This window comes from Staurois parvus, unplaced genomic scaffold, assembly GCF_062004578.1.
Source record: "Staurois parvus isolate SC_StPar_1 unplaced genomic scaffold, SC_StPar_1.0 ptg000673l, whole genome shotgun sequence".
Classification (NCBI taxonomy): domain Eukaryota; kingdom Metazoa; phylum Chordata; class Amphibia; order Anura; family Ranidae; genus Staurois; species Staurois parvus.
In genome coordinates, this window is record NW_028318469.1 from 1,633,816 (window position 1) to 1,648,179 (window position 14,364).

General features: G+C 42.3%; 1 protein-coding gene and 1 pseudogene across 1 annotated transcript in view; both read right to left on the bottom strand.

Annotated features, from left to right (window-relative positions):
• Nucleotides 1-1,413: 1,413 nt before the first annotated feature.
• Nucleotides 1,414-14,364, bottom strand: part of CCDC157 (coiled-coil domain containing 157) — a 32,057-nt gene continuing 19,106 nt past the window's right edge. Inside the window, exons 9-11 of the mRNA XM_089652221.1 lie at nucleotides 10,275-10,414; nucleotides 3,838-3,938; nucleotides 1,414-2,639 (exon numbers count right to left, since the gene is read on the bottom strand). Coding sequence (XP_089508347.1) covers nucleotides 2,438-2,639; nucleotides 3,838-3,938; nucleotides 10,275-10,414 — 443 coding nt within the window. The 3' untranslated portion in view covers nucleotides 1,414-2,437. The remainder of the gene's footprint in view (nucleotides 2,640-3,837; nucleotides 3,939-10,274; nucleotides 10,415-14,364) is intronic.
• On the bottom strand, nucleotides 4,462-7,520 carry LOC149447699 (uncharacterized; annotated as a pseudogene).

A 14,364-nucleotide genomic window follows, 5' to 3' on the forward strand; every position in this document is an offset into this window, starting at 1 on the left:
GTGCTCCAGTTTTTGTAATCCCCCCCATCCCAGTGCTTGTCCACCCACACCAGCTCTTCCATTGACGTGACTTGACTTCAATAACTGAGTTCTGACTTGTTCCTGTAGATTACTGCACTTTAATCTTTAATTAGTGCCTTAAAGCGGTTGTAAAAGGTAGAAGGATTTTCACCTTAATACATTCTCAGCGTTAAGGTAGAAATCCTTCTGTGTGTAGCTCCCCCCCAGCCTCCCTAAATACTTACTTGCCTGAGCCTGATCTTGATCTAACACTGTGCCCAAGAGCAGCGGCTCTCTCCACTCTCTCTCACCCCACTGGACATGGAGGCATTGGTTCCGGCTGCTGTCAATCATAGTCAGTGAGGAGAGAGCAGTGGGGGGGGAAGCCGAGCCATAGACACACACTGCGGCTCGGAATCAACCCTGCACAAGTGCCCACATAAAAAGCCGCTTGCTATGGGGCACTCAGCAGGACGGGGGATCCAGGAGTGCTGGCGAGTGACACCAAAAAGGAGGATCGGGGCTGTTCTGTGCAAAAACCATTGCACAGAGCAGGTAAGTACATGTTTGGTCATTAAAAAAAAAAAACATTTACAATCATTTTAATGTATATGCTAAAACATTGTTTTCAAGATCAAAAAAATTGCTAAGTCTACTATTGTTCATTGCATCTGAAACTTTATGTTACCCTTTTACAGAAATTCAGTCTATTGCCAGTAGTAGGGTAGAAAAATAGTCCAATGTAGCAGGAAATCTGTCCAGTCAGTATTTTGCATGCCAGGATCCTGTTGAATCAAGTGATAATAGATAGGGAGTGGCCTAAAGGATTTGGCCTGATAGGAACTTATCTTTGTAACAGACACAACAGTCAGAAGTGGTAGCACTATGAACAAATGAGCTTTTCACTGAATGCAAAGAAACTTTATACTAGCTATTTTCCCTTCATTGTTAATAAATGTCTGCCTAGGGGGCTGACGTTGTGCGCTCAATCCTCTCTGTGAACTACATACTGCATTCAAATTCAAAAGTCAGAATTTAACATCACACTTGCAGGCAGAAATGAGACATGTTCCCCGTGCCCTCTCCCCCCTCCCTCTCTTTTTTTTTTTATTTTTTTTATTTTCTCTTATTTCTTTCTATGTCTTTCTTCTGCAATATTTGGATTCCAGGCATATGGAGGTGTCTGGAGGATACACTTTTTCAGGTTGTTGAATAATTCTATCTTTGTGCTGCCATACTGTATGTCACAGGTTATTTATCTTACGTGTACTCTTTTGTAGTTTTTTACTTTTAAAATGTTAATCCATTCTTGATATTTTCAGACATAACAAGTATTAGACATGGTTTTTGTTCTTTGCCACCTAATAATGCTAAAAACTGATTTGCAGAAAAAATGAGACATGTTTATAAAAGTAAATTCAACACTAGTTTATTATTCATAAACATACGTGACAAAAAATGACTGCAACAAAAGATCTCATGGCACCAGATTGGCTATATTGACCAGATGTGTTGGGAACTTTCTTCTAATTGCCCATGGCAATGTTCTCACTATCATGTTCGCTGCTTCAAAATTATAAAAATAATAAAATACGAAAACACAGTGTGTAGTACTACTAAGCAGAAAGTACAGATAATGAGCCACTATTACTGTGATATATATATATATATAAAAATAACACACACATTGCTACGATTATTTACATTATGATGTTCAAAATTATGAAAAGACTACAGAATCACTTTAGGCTGAATCTCTATTGTATGAAAAAAAAGGGGACAACTTACCCCTTTGCCAGGACTAGTGTCCAAATACAAACAACCTTAATGTGCAATTTATGAAAAGGTTTTAAGCTGCATGTTTAATATAATTTTAGAGTACATTGGGGGGAATCTATCAAAACTGGAACAGATGTGATTTGGAGCAGCAGTGCATGGCAACCAATCACATTCTAGCTTGTTCAATTAAGCTTTGAAAAGCTAGTAGCTGATTGGTTGCCATGCACTACTGCTTCAGATTCTGGCTGCTCTAGTTTTTATAAATTCCACTCATCGCGTCTTTACAAATAATAGGATAGGGCACATCGCACTATATTCTCAAAGTGAGTCATGTGTCATAGGAACAATGCTAAGCTGACAAAAGGGTTGTGTTCTTCTCAAGAAATATAGACTGATCAGTTAGGTAAGTTAATGTTCACTTTGCAAAGATAATTTCAAGGAGCGTAAAAAAAAATCCTGTTTTTTTTAAATTCACTTGCAAAAGCATAAAAATTAACACATGTTCTCTTTAGTTACCAACATTCAGATTGCTAAATGAACAGCCTCTGCTCATTTAGAAAGTATTTGCTCATTTAGTACACCAACCCCAATATGGGAGTAGGCCCAGATAGAAAGACTTTAGTTTTAGGTCTGTTATTCTTATGTGTTGGTATGCCAGCTACTTGCGATCTGAGCTAGGGGTTCGATTTCTACCCTTTACTTGCTTGACACGTGCATAAGCAGCGATTGAAGAGTTCTCAGATGGAAACGTTAGAAGATTTACAGCTTGACGGGAACCTTTTTGTTCTGGCTGACCAAAAGCTGAGGTGCTCTCTGAATCCTTCGTGAAGGTGAATGAATTTAGTTTTGGAGTGGGAGGCCTGTATGAATAAAGAAAAACAAGAAATAAATGTAAAAGAAAAAAGCAAAATGATGACTATAGCCAATGAATGGCAAAACATAGCAGACCGAATCATTATTCTTTCCATTGTCAGGAATATACAGTAGAAATACATACTGATGTCTTACAGATGTGTATGTCTATTGGTAGTGTAGATGTTCACAATGTCTCTATTACCATGGGGGAACAATAAGCTACTGAATATACAGTATCTCCATGACTGTAAACCTACTGAAAGTTATTAAGGATGCCAAAAGACCTCAGTCATGCTGGCAGTGACATTTCTGAAAGAATATAATTGCAGGCAATCAATAGCGTCATTCAAACTCCCCATTTACCTTTGTTTAGATGCAGCCAATTTAGCTGGATTTAAAGAAAATGGAATTCTGTACATCCAGTATCTAATTAAAAACTCTAAATGCAGCTAAACTTGTGTAAACATGGCAAAATCTATTTGAAAGAGTAACTCTACTAATGCTGAGAAGAGATCAATCACCTCTGGGTGATCAAAGTACATTGCAAGCGCTTTAACAAACTCTGTTGAAGAGTCCTGCCTGTTTTTGCTCTGAGGAAAAAGCTGTTTGTTGTCTGCAGAAAAAATCTAAAAGGAAGGGTTTTTTTTTTTATATTAATCAGCAGATGCGCATGCGCATGAGGAAAATGTGGGGTCTGCATCAATATGGATGCACATAATCCTTTGGGAGTATCTCACCAAAAATGATTTTTTTGTTGCAGAGGATGCCTAAAATCTAACTTTGTGCAGGAAAATCATTGAGCTAATCACACAAGCAGGCAATGACATTTATGGGGGTGTTCCATACAAAACGCCACCAGTTTGCCATACTGCAATAAATTTTACAGAAATTTACAGTGTCCCAGATTGAAAGTGAAAGGTATTTTTTATTAACATTCAATTACAATTTGGCTTGTATAGCAATTGTATATGCAGTATTACTTTTATTTTATTTGCAATATTTTTTCTCACAAAAGTGGAGTTACCCTTTAAAGCAGAACCATCTAAACACAGGAAAAGTGATCTGGGAAGCATAAAAGCTGTTCTACTATAGGCTACATTCATGCCTGCATGCCTGTGTTTAGCTTTTTTTTAACTCAGCAATGCAAATGTGAATGTAGCCCAAATGGTTCATGACATCAAAGAATACTGACAAAACACTTACTTTGCTATGCTTCTTCTGCTATTATTGTAAGCAAGCCGAAGTTCTGGAGACATTTCCTCTCTGTTGGGCGTGAGTGTCCACAATCGAGTCTGAGGAATTATCTGGATGTATAGAAAAACAATATTATTACAGCAAAATGTATGTATCTACAGACAGACTATTTTGTATAGAACTATAGTACTTCAGTAAAATTTCCTAAGTATCAGTCCTTAAGTGCAGTAATCTCCTTTACAACCAATCAGAATCCAAACTGGTTGCATATAAAGTGTATTTCTACTTTTGCAGTATAATTTGAGAAAACCACACTATATGTTTGTTATGTGTTCCCATTCAGAGAGCATGCCTAAAAAAAATATTCTTCTTTTAGATGTTTCTGGGGAGAAGGTCTTATGGCCAACTGTAAGCATTTCTGAACAATTTAAGATTGAGTCTGTTCCAAGAGAAAGGCATAGAAATAATCTCCAGGAATAAATTAAATTGAAATGTTCCATTGTGCATCAATTACTTTACCCCTGATTCTTGATTCCAAACACCTCTTCCTAAGCCATCTTGCAGTGTAATGGATCAAAGACACAGTTTCCTCCATGAACAAACTAATTTCCCAACCTGGGAACCAGACATATTCTATGCCGTTATTTTCTTGGGCACTGGTCCATTCACTTCCCTCCCTTCCCTTATGAGTTCCTGCCTCTGGAGCTTATGAGAAAGGTCCTGGTTGCTGCAAGTGTTAGCTCCACCAATATGTGATGTCCACATCATGCAAGCAGTGATGTGGACACTTGAAGAAGTACCCTAGTAAGAAGAGAGAAGGCTCATCATATTACTATGGCTTAAGTTAAGTAAAATGGGCATTTAGTTCGTTTTTTCATACTAGCAGTTAGTTATAGGGGAGAGGGAGGGGAATGGCTAATATCCTGGAGTTTGGCTTTAAGGCAAAACTGAGTTTCCTCTCATTAATGTATAATTCCGAAAGCCTGCTTTCAAATCTGCAACCCTAGTTTAGATTTTGTGCTCAAATCTAGTTTTCAACTCATAATGAGATCTACAGAGTACAGGTAGGGTTAATTATAGCAAACACAGCCCCCCAGCACCTTCACAAATAAAGAGAACCAAGTAGGATTTTTCAGTGCTAGAATCAGAAACATTTGATTTTTTTTTGACATACTTACCTGTAAAATCCATTTCTTGGAATACGGCATGGGACACAGAGCACGCTAACTCATGATTATGTGGGTTATAGGCCACCTATAGGTGAATGGATACTGGCAGACCAATCAGAGAGGCGGTCTTCCCCTACATAACCCTTCCTATACAAGAAGTACTTCAGTTTTTGTAGTAAGCAATGAAAATTCCAGAAAGAGGAGCAGGACCTCTGTGTGCCGTGGTATACTCCAAGAAATGGATTTTACAGGCAAGTATGTAGAAAAAAATCCAATTTTCTTTATCGTACATCACGGGATACAGAGCAGGCTATTAAAGACTATGCGGGATGTCCCAAAGCAATAAGAAATTTGAGGGGAGGGTGACACCATGATAGCCACCATCCATAATCCCTCAGGACCTACTCAGCCTCCCGTAAAACACTGCGACCAAAGGCAATATCCTCTGCGGCTGTGACATCCACCTGGTAGAACCTTGTGAATGTGTGAATCAAAGACCATGTAGCAGAATTGCAAACCTGAGCCACTGACCCCTGATGGCGGATTGCCCAAGATGCCCCCACGCCCCTGGTAGCGTGTGCCTGCATCCAAAAGGGAGGAACTTTACCTTTCAAACCATAGGCTTGAATGATCAATTGACAGATCCAATGAGAAATAGTCACATTGGATGCTGCCTGCCCCTTCCTAGGCCCCTCTGGCAGCACAAATAGAGCATCTAACCTCCTGACCTGTGCTGACTGAGGCCTAGGAAAGAATGAAGGCAGAACTATGCCCTGATTGAGACAAAAACTAGAAACCACCTTTGGTAAAAAGCAGGGATGAGCTTGCAACACCACCTTATCATGATGCAAAACCAGAAATGGTTCTCTGAAAGACAGAGCTGCCAGCTCTGACACCCTTTTCACAGAAGTGATTGCCATTAAAAACAACACCTTACGAGTCAAAAGGACCAGTGGAATCTCTTCAATGGGTTCAAATGGTGGCTTTTGCAAAACCTCCCAAACCAAATTCAGGTTCCAAGGACACAACCTGACAGGAGGAGCAATATGCATCCCTCCTTGTAAAAAAGTGCGGACCAAACTGTGAGATGCAATGGGCCTCTGGAATAGCATAGCTAATGCTGAAACCTGGCCCTTAATGGTACCAACAGCCAAATTCTTCTGTAACCCTGTTTGAAGAAACGACAGAATCCTGCCAATCACATACTTTTATGGGTACCATTTGAGAACCTCACACCAGGCAATGTAAGCCTTCCAGGTTCTATAATAAATGTTCCTAGAAACTACCTTACTAGCATCCAACATGATGGAGATGACAGAATCCGACACTCCGCTATCCTTCAGGATCTGGGTTTCAATAGCCACACCATCAAATGTAGCGACTGTAAAGCTGGGTGCAATATAGGACCTTGAGACAACAGGACTGGCTGATATGGCAGGGCCCACGGCCCATCTACTGCCATCTTCACTATGTCTGCGTACCAGGCCCACCTGGGCCAGGCCAGAGCACTATAATCCTGTATAAGAGACGCAGCAGCAGTTGGTTCGGAGGAAAGCCATAAATCAGTGAGAACTGGTTTCAAGGAATCACTAAGGCTTCCACCCCTGCCACATGAGGGTACCTTACCCTGGACACAAAAAGACTGACCTTGTTGTTGAACCTGGATGCCAATAGGTCTACATCCGGGCAACCCCATTGCTGGCGGATTTCCTTGAAAACATCAGGATGCAAAGTCCATTCCCTGGAATCAACTACTGGCGACTGAGATAATCTGCCTGCCAATTTTTCACACCAAGAATGAACACTGCTGACAGACTTGGAACATATCTCTCTGCCCAGGTCAGAATGTAGTTCACCTCCTTCTGAGCATCCTGACTCCTGATATCGCCCTGGTGGTTGATGTATGCCATTGCTGTGGCATTGTCGGACTGAATCCTTACAGGCCAACCCTGAAGCTTGGATGTCCAATACCTCAGAGCCATTCTCACTACTCGAAGTTCCAGGACATTGATGCAAAAAACCCTTTCCCGTGAAAGCCATGTTCCCTGCACTGTGGCCTCCTCTAGAATGGCCCCCCAACCTGAAAGGCTGGCATTGATGGTTACCAACTTCCACAACACTAGCCGTAAGGATCTTCCCATCTACAAACTGTGTTATCAACCACCAATTCAGGCTTTCCTGCACCACTGGAAACAGAGATATGCAGTAATCCAGAGCTGGAATCTTGTTCCAAACAGACAGAATGTACCTTTGCAGTGGTCTGGAGTGAAATTGGGCATAGGGAATAGCCTCGAATCAGGACACCATCTTCCCTAACAACCTCATACAAAGACCAATTGAAGGATACCTCTTGGCCTTCAAACTGCAAACTTCGTTCTTCAGGGCGCAACATTTCCCTGGAGGCAGAAATACCTTTGCCTGAACTGTGTCTAGGACCATCCCCAAAAATTCCAGGCTCTGCACTTGTTCCAGGACCGACTTCTTGAGGTTGAGCACCCAGCCCAGCTGTTCCAGGATCTGCATCGTAAGGACAACTTCCTGCCTCAGATTTGGCACCGACTGATTTCTAAACAAGAGATCGTCTAGATAACCTATGACCGATACTCCCCGAGTTCTGAGTAGCCCCACCACCAGAGGAAGATTTTTTTGTGAAAACTCTGGGAGTTGTGGCCAGCCCATACGGTAGTACTATGAACTGGAAATGCTGAGCCCCTACTGCAAACCACAGAAATCTTTGGTGAGGAATGAAAATCGGTACATGCAGGTATGCATCCTTGATGTCTATGGATGCTAAAAAAATCTACTGACCGAACAGATTCCATACGAAAGGAACTGATTTAGCCCCTTGAGGTCCAAAATATGCCTTACATCCCCATTTGGTTTTGGGACTGTAAACAGGTTTGAATAAAACCCCTAAAACCTTTCATCTGCTGGAACCTCTGTGATTACTCATTGAGGCAATAGGCAATCAAATGCCTGAAATAAAGCTCTTCTTTTCTCTGGATTCGTTGGAAACATTTGATCTTAGAAACTGGGGAGAGGGAAATATCCAAAATTCTAGTCTGTACCCCAGAGAAATCATGGAAATTACCCTTTTGTCTTAGATTAGAACCCTCTATACGGCCAAAAAATTCAAAAGCCTTCCCCCCACCCAAACAAGTGGGGGTGCACCTTTATAAGGAGGTGGGCTTTGGATCTGTCTTAGACGACTTTTGTACCCAGGGCCTCCTTGGGTTTTGATTTTGAGACCTACATCTGGAGGCTGGGACCTGTATGTGGTGAAACTTCCTGTATCGGAGGGGTTATATAGGGGAGGACCTCCTCTCTGATTGGTTGGTCCATTCACCTATAAGTGGCCTATAATCCACATAGTCATGAATAGCCTGCTCTGTGTCCTGTGATGTACGATAAAGAAAGAGCATTAGAGTTATGCGAACATGCAACAATAATAAAGCTGATATTATCCCAATTTGGCTGCAAAAGTGGAAATACTCTTTAAAGCATGTCTGTGAGAGCAAAAATATATCCCCAGTGTACAGCATGAACCCTCTGGTACCCTAAAGTTGCACTCTTGCTTTAACAACCACAGAAAACCTACTCACAGGTATAGAATGCAGGCACCTAGAGATACAGGAAACAACTTTCAGTGTCCCTGGTTTGCCCAAATCACAGGCCATACTGATAAGGCATAAGTTAAGGATATCCTGGAAGTGTCTAACTCTTTCCTCCTCCCACACATTCCTGTTGTCCAAAGAGTTTCATGTTTATGGGCAAACAGAAATACTAAAATTCTGACACTGACAGGAAATGTTGGAGTTGGGTTTCTTATTGGTATTTACCAGGAAATGGTGGAGTCTTTGCCTGAACACAACTGCTTGGCATTAAGGCATCTCAGGGACACATTATATGGTTGCAAGTATAGGCAATCACCTCTAAGCACATGATCAGCTGTCAGCAGTGACAGTAACTTTAAAGCAAACCTTTCCTGAGAGACCCATGGAGCTGTGGTTGCCATTCCCCTTTGGGAGGTGTTAGCTGTGTCTGGCTAATATTGTACATTGACCAATTGAGTTCCGTAAAATGTGAGCCACTGATCTGAAACAAGCATACATATCTGCAAAGTCAGAATAAAGACATTCTTATTTTATATGCTTTTTCCAGGTAAGGGACACAATGTCCTGAAGCAAAGGGGTAAACATGACAGTTAGCAAACCAGCACGAAAACAAAGTACTACTATCCCCCATGTCTTTCTCAGGAAAGGTTTCCTTTAACTTACCTTACCCAATTCTGTTTTGCTGCCCCCACCCCACTGCAGCTTTTGCAAAAATTTTAGGCAAGTACTCGCCCTACCCAGAGAAAACACCTACACACCGTTAAACTCTTTTGCCTCAGTGTTACAGAGCTTTGGCCTGGTGGTTAGCTGCTCAGCATAACCACTGCAATATGAGAAGTCAGGCAGAGTGCCAAATGTTCTCCTATTCTCCATTCCAAGAAGTACCCAGATTTTTAAGATGGTAGTAGTGAGGATCAGGTCAGCAGACAGGAACAAGAAAGATAGGTAAAGTTACCTGGAGGTACAAGCATAAAGAGATTATTTTTCATTTTAAGAATTAGTACTGCCCTGGTTCACATTTATGCGGTTTCCCTGCGGCTGCTTTGCTTGTGCACAGCAGCCCATTCATTTGTTGGGCTGCTGTATACACTGAAAACCTTTATAGAAAACACAGCCGAAGGGAAGACGCATAGAGCAGTGTGGAAAACCTGCTGCGGTTTCTACTGCGCGGGGGTGCCATTAGGATTAATGGTACACCCACGAATCTCCTGAGCGGCAGCATGTTTCTTTATGCAGGTGGTTGCAACTTTGGGAACAGGTGCCATCCCGCAGCGGCAACCAAACGCACAAGTGTAAACCTAGAAGTATTTTAACTGAGCTATCACTTTTTCTTCTCCATAAAAGCCATGTATTTAGACTTTAGAATGTTTTGACTGTAAAGAAAATGTAAAAAAAACACCTGCCAGGGTCCAGATAACTAGCTATGAGGCTGGAGGCAGCTAACCCCTTTCTACAAAGTCTCACACAGGATTATACATTTTTTCAGCTAATTTTGTGATCCAGGTATTCTTGTCAGATAGATTTAGTGTTCTCATATTTACAGTTCATCACAATACAAGCATACATTACAATACCTGTAAATGTTCAGTATGAACACTTTGTTCTTTTACGTCAGTTAAGTATCAAGTTGCATTCCACTGGCTGCATAGATTGTGGCACTCACCTGAAGTGGCCCTTGTTTGCTCTTTTCTTCCAGTTTCTGCAGACTGGCTCTCAGTTTGGTGTTTTCTTCCTCTAAAATGTTGATACGAATGCTGTTTGCTTGGAGCTGTTTTTCCATATCTTCAGTGATATCACCAGAACCTTAAGAATGTCACCATAAAGTCATATAATGAAACATTCAAGATAATTAATAAAAATCTTTTGTTTTTCAAAATCATCATTACAGTAACAAATACACCATTCTTTTACTATTGGACAAAACACTGATGTGCATTAAATTAAGTTATATTAGTATATTTCACTTTTTATTAGTTTACATTAGTGAGTTTTAAAGTCTAAGCTTAAACCTACTCTCACCTACATTCTAAGCATATTCTAACTACCTTGTAAAGGAAAGAAGTCTATTCTGAGGGCACTAACATGATCTCTCCAGCAGCCAGCTTCAGTAAAAAGGAGAGATCGACGACAGTGGCTGTAGAGCTTGGGTGATGACGTCACCATAGGCTTACTATGGGGCATCCGTTATTGGCTGTCCCTTCTCTACACTGAAACTGGTGCTGGGACCTAATCATGTGACCGGACCGGCCTCAGAATAGGTAAGTATAGACATATTTCCTTTAAGTAGATAGATTAGTCTTAGAATGGGGGTGGGAGTAGGTTTAGACTTTGTTAGTATTTGACTGGAATTCCACTTTAAAAATTAATTTCTTGCTTTGAGCTGCTGCAGCTCACACATTGCTTTGCCCTATAAAACGGAAGTCTATAAAATGAGGAGGCGAGACTTAATGACAAGTTGTGACACAAAGCAGAAGCACCAGAGCATTGCCTTTCACAGCTGCCCAGCATCTGACTTTATCTGCATGCTTTTGAGGCTGCTTTAGCTATGTGCAGGCACCTCTTTATAACTGCAGTAGCTATTTTTCTGGCGACATGATCCCTTAATCTGGTTACTGTGAAAATTTGGTGTGGTAATTTGGTAATGTGATCATCATGTACACATTATAAACAATCTAAAACAAGTGCAACTAAAAGGCATTCATAAAATAACCAAGGAAGTCTTGCAAATTAACATCAGTTGCATCCCTATGATCTTTTCACATGCTTGATTCAAGAAGAAGAATTTAGTCGTCAGGTTATCAACACCTTACTTTGTTAGCAAAATCTCCCCCTGCCCCCCAATTCCCTGAGAGTGACAGGGAGCTAAATTTTAGCCAAAAGCCTATATGCCGAACGTCTTCCTTTAATTCTCCTCTGGTTACTGATGTTGACAGGAAGCCTCCTGGACACTGCCTATGAAGAGGATGGTAATATTTGGTTCTGTAATCAGATTATAACATGCCGTTAAAGACTATTTGTGGCATGTAAATGGTATGTACATGGATAGGAAACTGGTTACATGAATGAGTCCAGAGAGTAAAGATAAGTGACTCGTTCTCTGAACAGTCTAAAGTTGTGAGTTGTGTGCCCCCAGGGTTCTGTCTTTGGACCAATGCTGTTCAATTTGTTTATTAATGATATAGAGCAGCGGTTCTCAACCTGGGGGTCGCGACCCCTTTGGGGGTCGAACGACCATTTCCCAGGGGTCGCCTAAGACCATCGGAAAACATATTTCCGATGGTCTTAGGAACCGAGACACCGCTGCTCTGTCTCGCGATCTGTGGGCGGGATGATATGCTGCCCCTGTAACCTGGCCACACCTCCGGGATCACTCAACAGCTCCGCCTCCTCGCCGCTGATTGGCCACCGGAACTGTAGCTCAGGAGAGGCACACAGGCGGCCAATCACCGGCGAGGAGGTGGAGCTTGGAGAGGAGGAGCCGAGCGGCAGAGCGCGCAGATCGAAGAAGATCGAGGGAGCTGCAGGACCGAGTGAAGAGGAGAGAGGCCAGAGAAGGAAGACAGCTGACAGGTAAGTGCAAATTTTGCTTCTGCAGGCTGTAGATGGGAGAGGGAGAGAGCGAGCCCAGGCTGGAGCAGGGGTCAGCAAGGTAAGTATCATTGGTGTCAGTGGGAGGAATAGTGCCCCATCATTTGTGTCACTAATACCAACGATGGGGCACTATTCCTCCCCCCACTGACACCAACGATGGGGCACTATTCCTCCCCCCACTGACACCAACGATGGGGCACTATTCCTCCCCCCACTGACACCAACAATGGGGCACTATTCCTCCCCCCACTGACACCAACGATGGGGCACTATTCCTCCCCCCACTGACACCAACGATGGGGCACTATTCCTCCCCCCACTGACACCAACGATGGGGCACTATTCCTCCCCCCACTGACACCAACGATGGGGCACTATTCCTCCCACTGACACCAACGATGGGGCACTATTCCTCCCACTGACACCAACGATGGGGCACTATTCCTCCCCCCACTGACACCAACGATGGGGCACTATTCCTCCCCCCACTGACACCAACGATGGGGCACTATTCCTCCCCCCACTGACACCAACGATTGGGGCACTATTCCTCCCACTGCAAAATTACAGTTCTGAAGTAGCAACGAAAATAATTTTATGGTTGGGGGTCACCACAACTGTATTAAGGGGTCGCGGCGTTAGAAAGGTTGAGAACCACTGATATAGAGGTTGCAATCCAGAGTTCACTTTCATTGTTTTCTGAGTATACCAAATTATGCAAGGAAATAACTCAGCACAGGATATTGTAGCAATCGTGCACACAGAGATGAATGTGAACCTCCATTTTGGCAAAGGCCTCCATCTTGTATCATTTCTACTCCCAAATCAGCTTCCCTCCAAATCCTCCCTCCCTCTCTGTTGAGTGACATGTGGTCTGTATGATGCAGAGATCACAGGCAATCAGGCTCAGCGGGAGAGCTCCAGGGTTATAAATCCCACACTAGCTGGTGCCCAGGTGTCTGTTAGCTTCTCAATCTGAGATATCGTAAAGCCATAAACCAAGTCCTTCACTGAGCTTCAAAGACATTCCAGATAAGCCGTAAAACAGACATCACATTCAAAATCCCCTTTCCCCTATGATTTCATATCTTGGAATATGTAAGACTTACAAGGAGCCCAGGCATATATTCAGATCGGTCACTTTAAGACAAGTCGTCTGATATATTACACCCCCTAGCTGGAATCTACAGGAGAGCAGAAAATGATATCTCCTTAACCACCCTAAGCAGGTATGTCATATTTCATATCTAGACATTCAGCAGATGCTTCTGCATATCAATCTACTAGTGGCTAGGCTGCTAAATGCACCGAGGGTAAGTTATGGGTCATGATATATGCTGCGAGGGATTTTGGTTCTAGCTGGGGTCTCCGCCTACAACTCCCTCCCCAAATGAGGCGATTGGTTCTCTGCTTCAAGGATACACCCTGCTGAGTTCCTAGAAAAAGGCTGTTATGCTTGGAGCAGTAAGCTAAGCTAAGCTGAGTTGAGTTGAAGTTGAAGAAGCTCCCTTTTAACATCGGAACTAACTTTGGGAGACAAGGCCCTTTTGCTCAGAAAACTTGATCTGCTTAACCCAGGACTTTTGGCAAGTACTTTATCTCTCTAAACTTCTTTCTGTTATCTCTTTGCTGTGTTATTGCTCTCTGTATATTTATATATATATATATATATATATATATATATATATATATATATATATATTGGCTACATCTTTTTCTGTAAATATTTTTATTGCACCCTTTTGACCTTTTAGTAATAAATCTTACTTTCTGAAAGTGTTGAACGGTTTCTAAAGTTCTTTAATGCAAACTAAGAATCCCTGCTTCTAAAGAGCTCCTGTGTTTTAAAACGTCTGCATACATCTGTCTGCGGTGACATTGTGTATACAAACAATTATTCAAACATCATAGTGTTATTGCTATTATTGCCGAGTTTCCTCTTTCTCTGTACAAAAAGGAGGTGGTGGCAGTGTGAAGGGTTAATTGCGTAATTAAACTGACCCAGTAACAATCGCTCCCAGGCTGCAGGTACACAGATTGTGGTCCATTAGCTGGAAAATCTTTGTGCAGGGTGCAGCTGGGCGTGGCATTGTTACGCACGTGCCAGCGCGGTTTTAGATTGGCTAGTCCTTCGGTCACAAGTTTGGTGAGAAGGGCTGGGG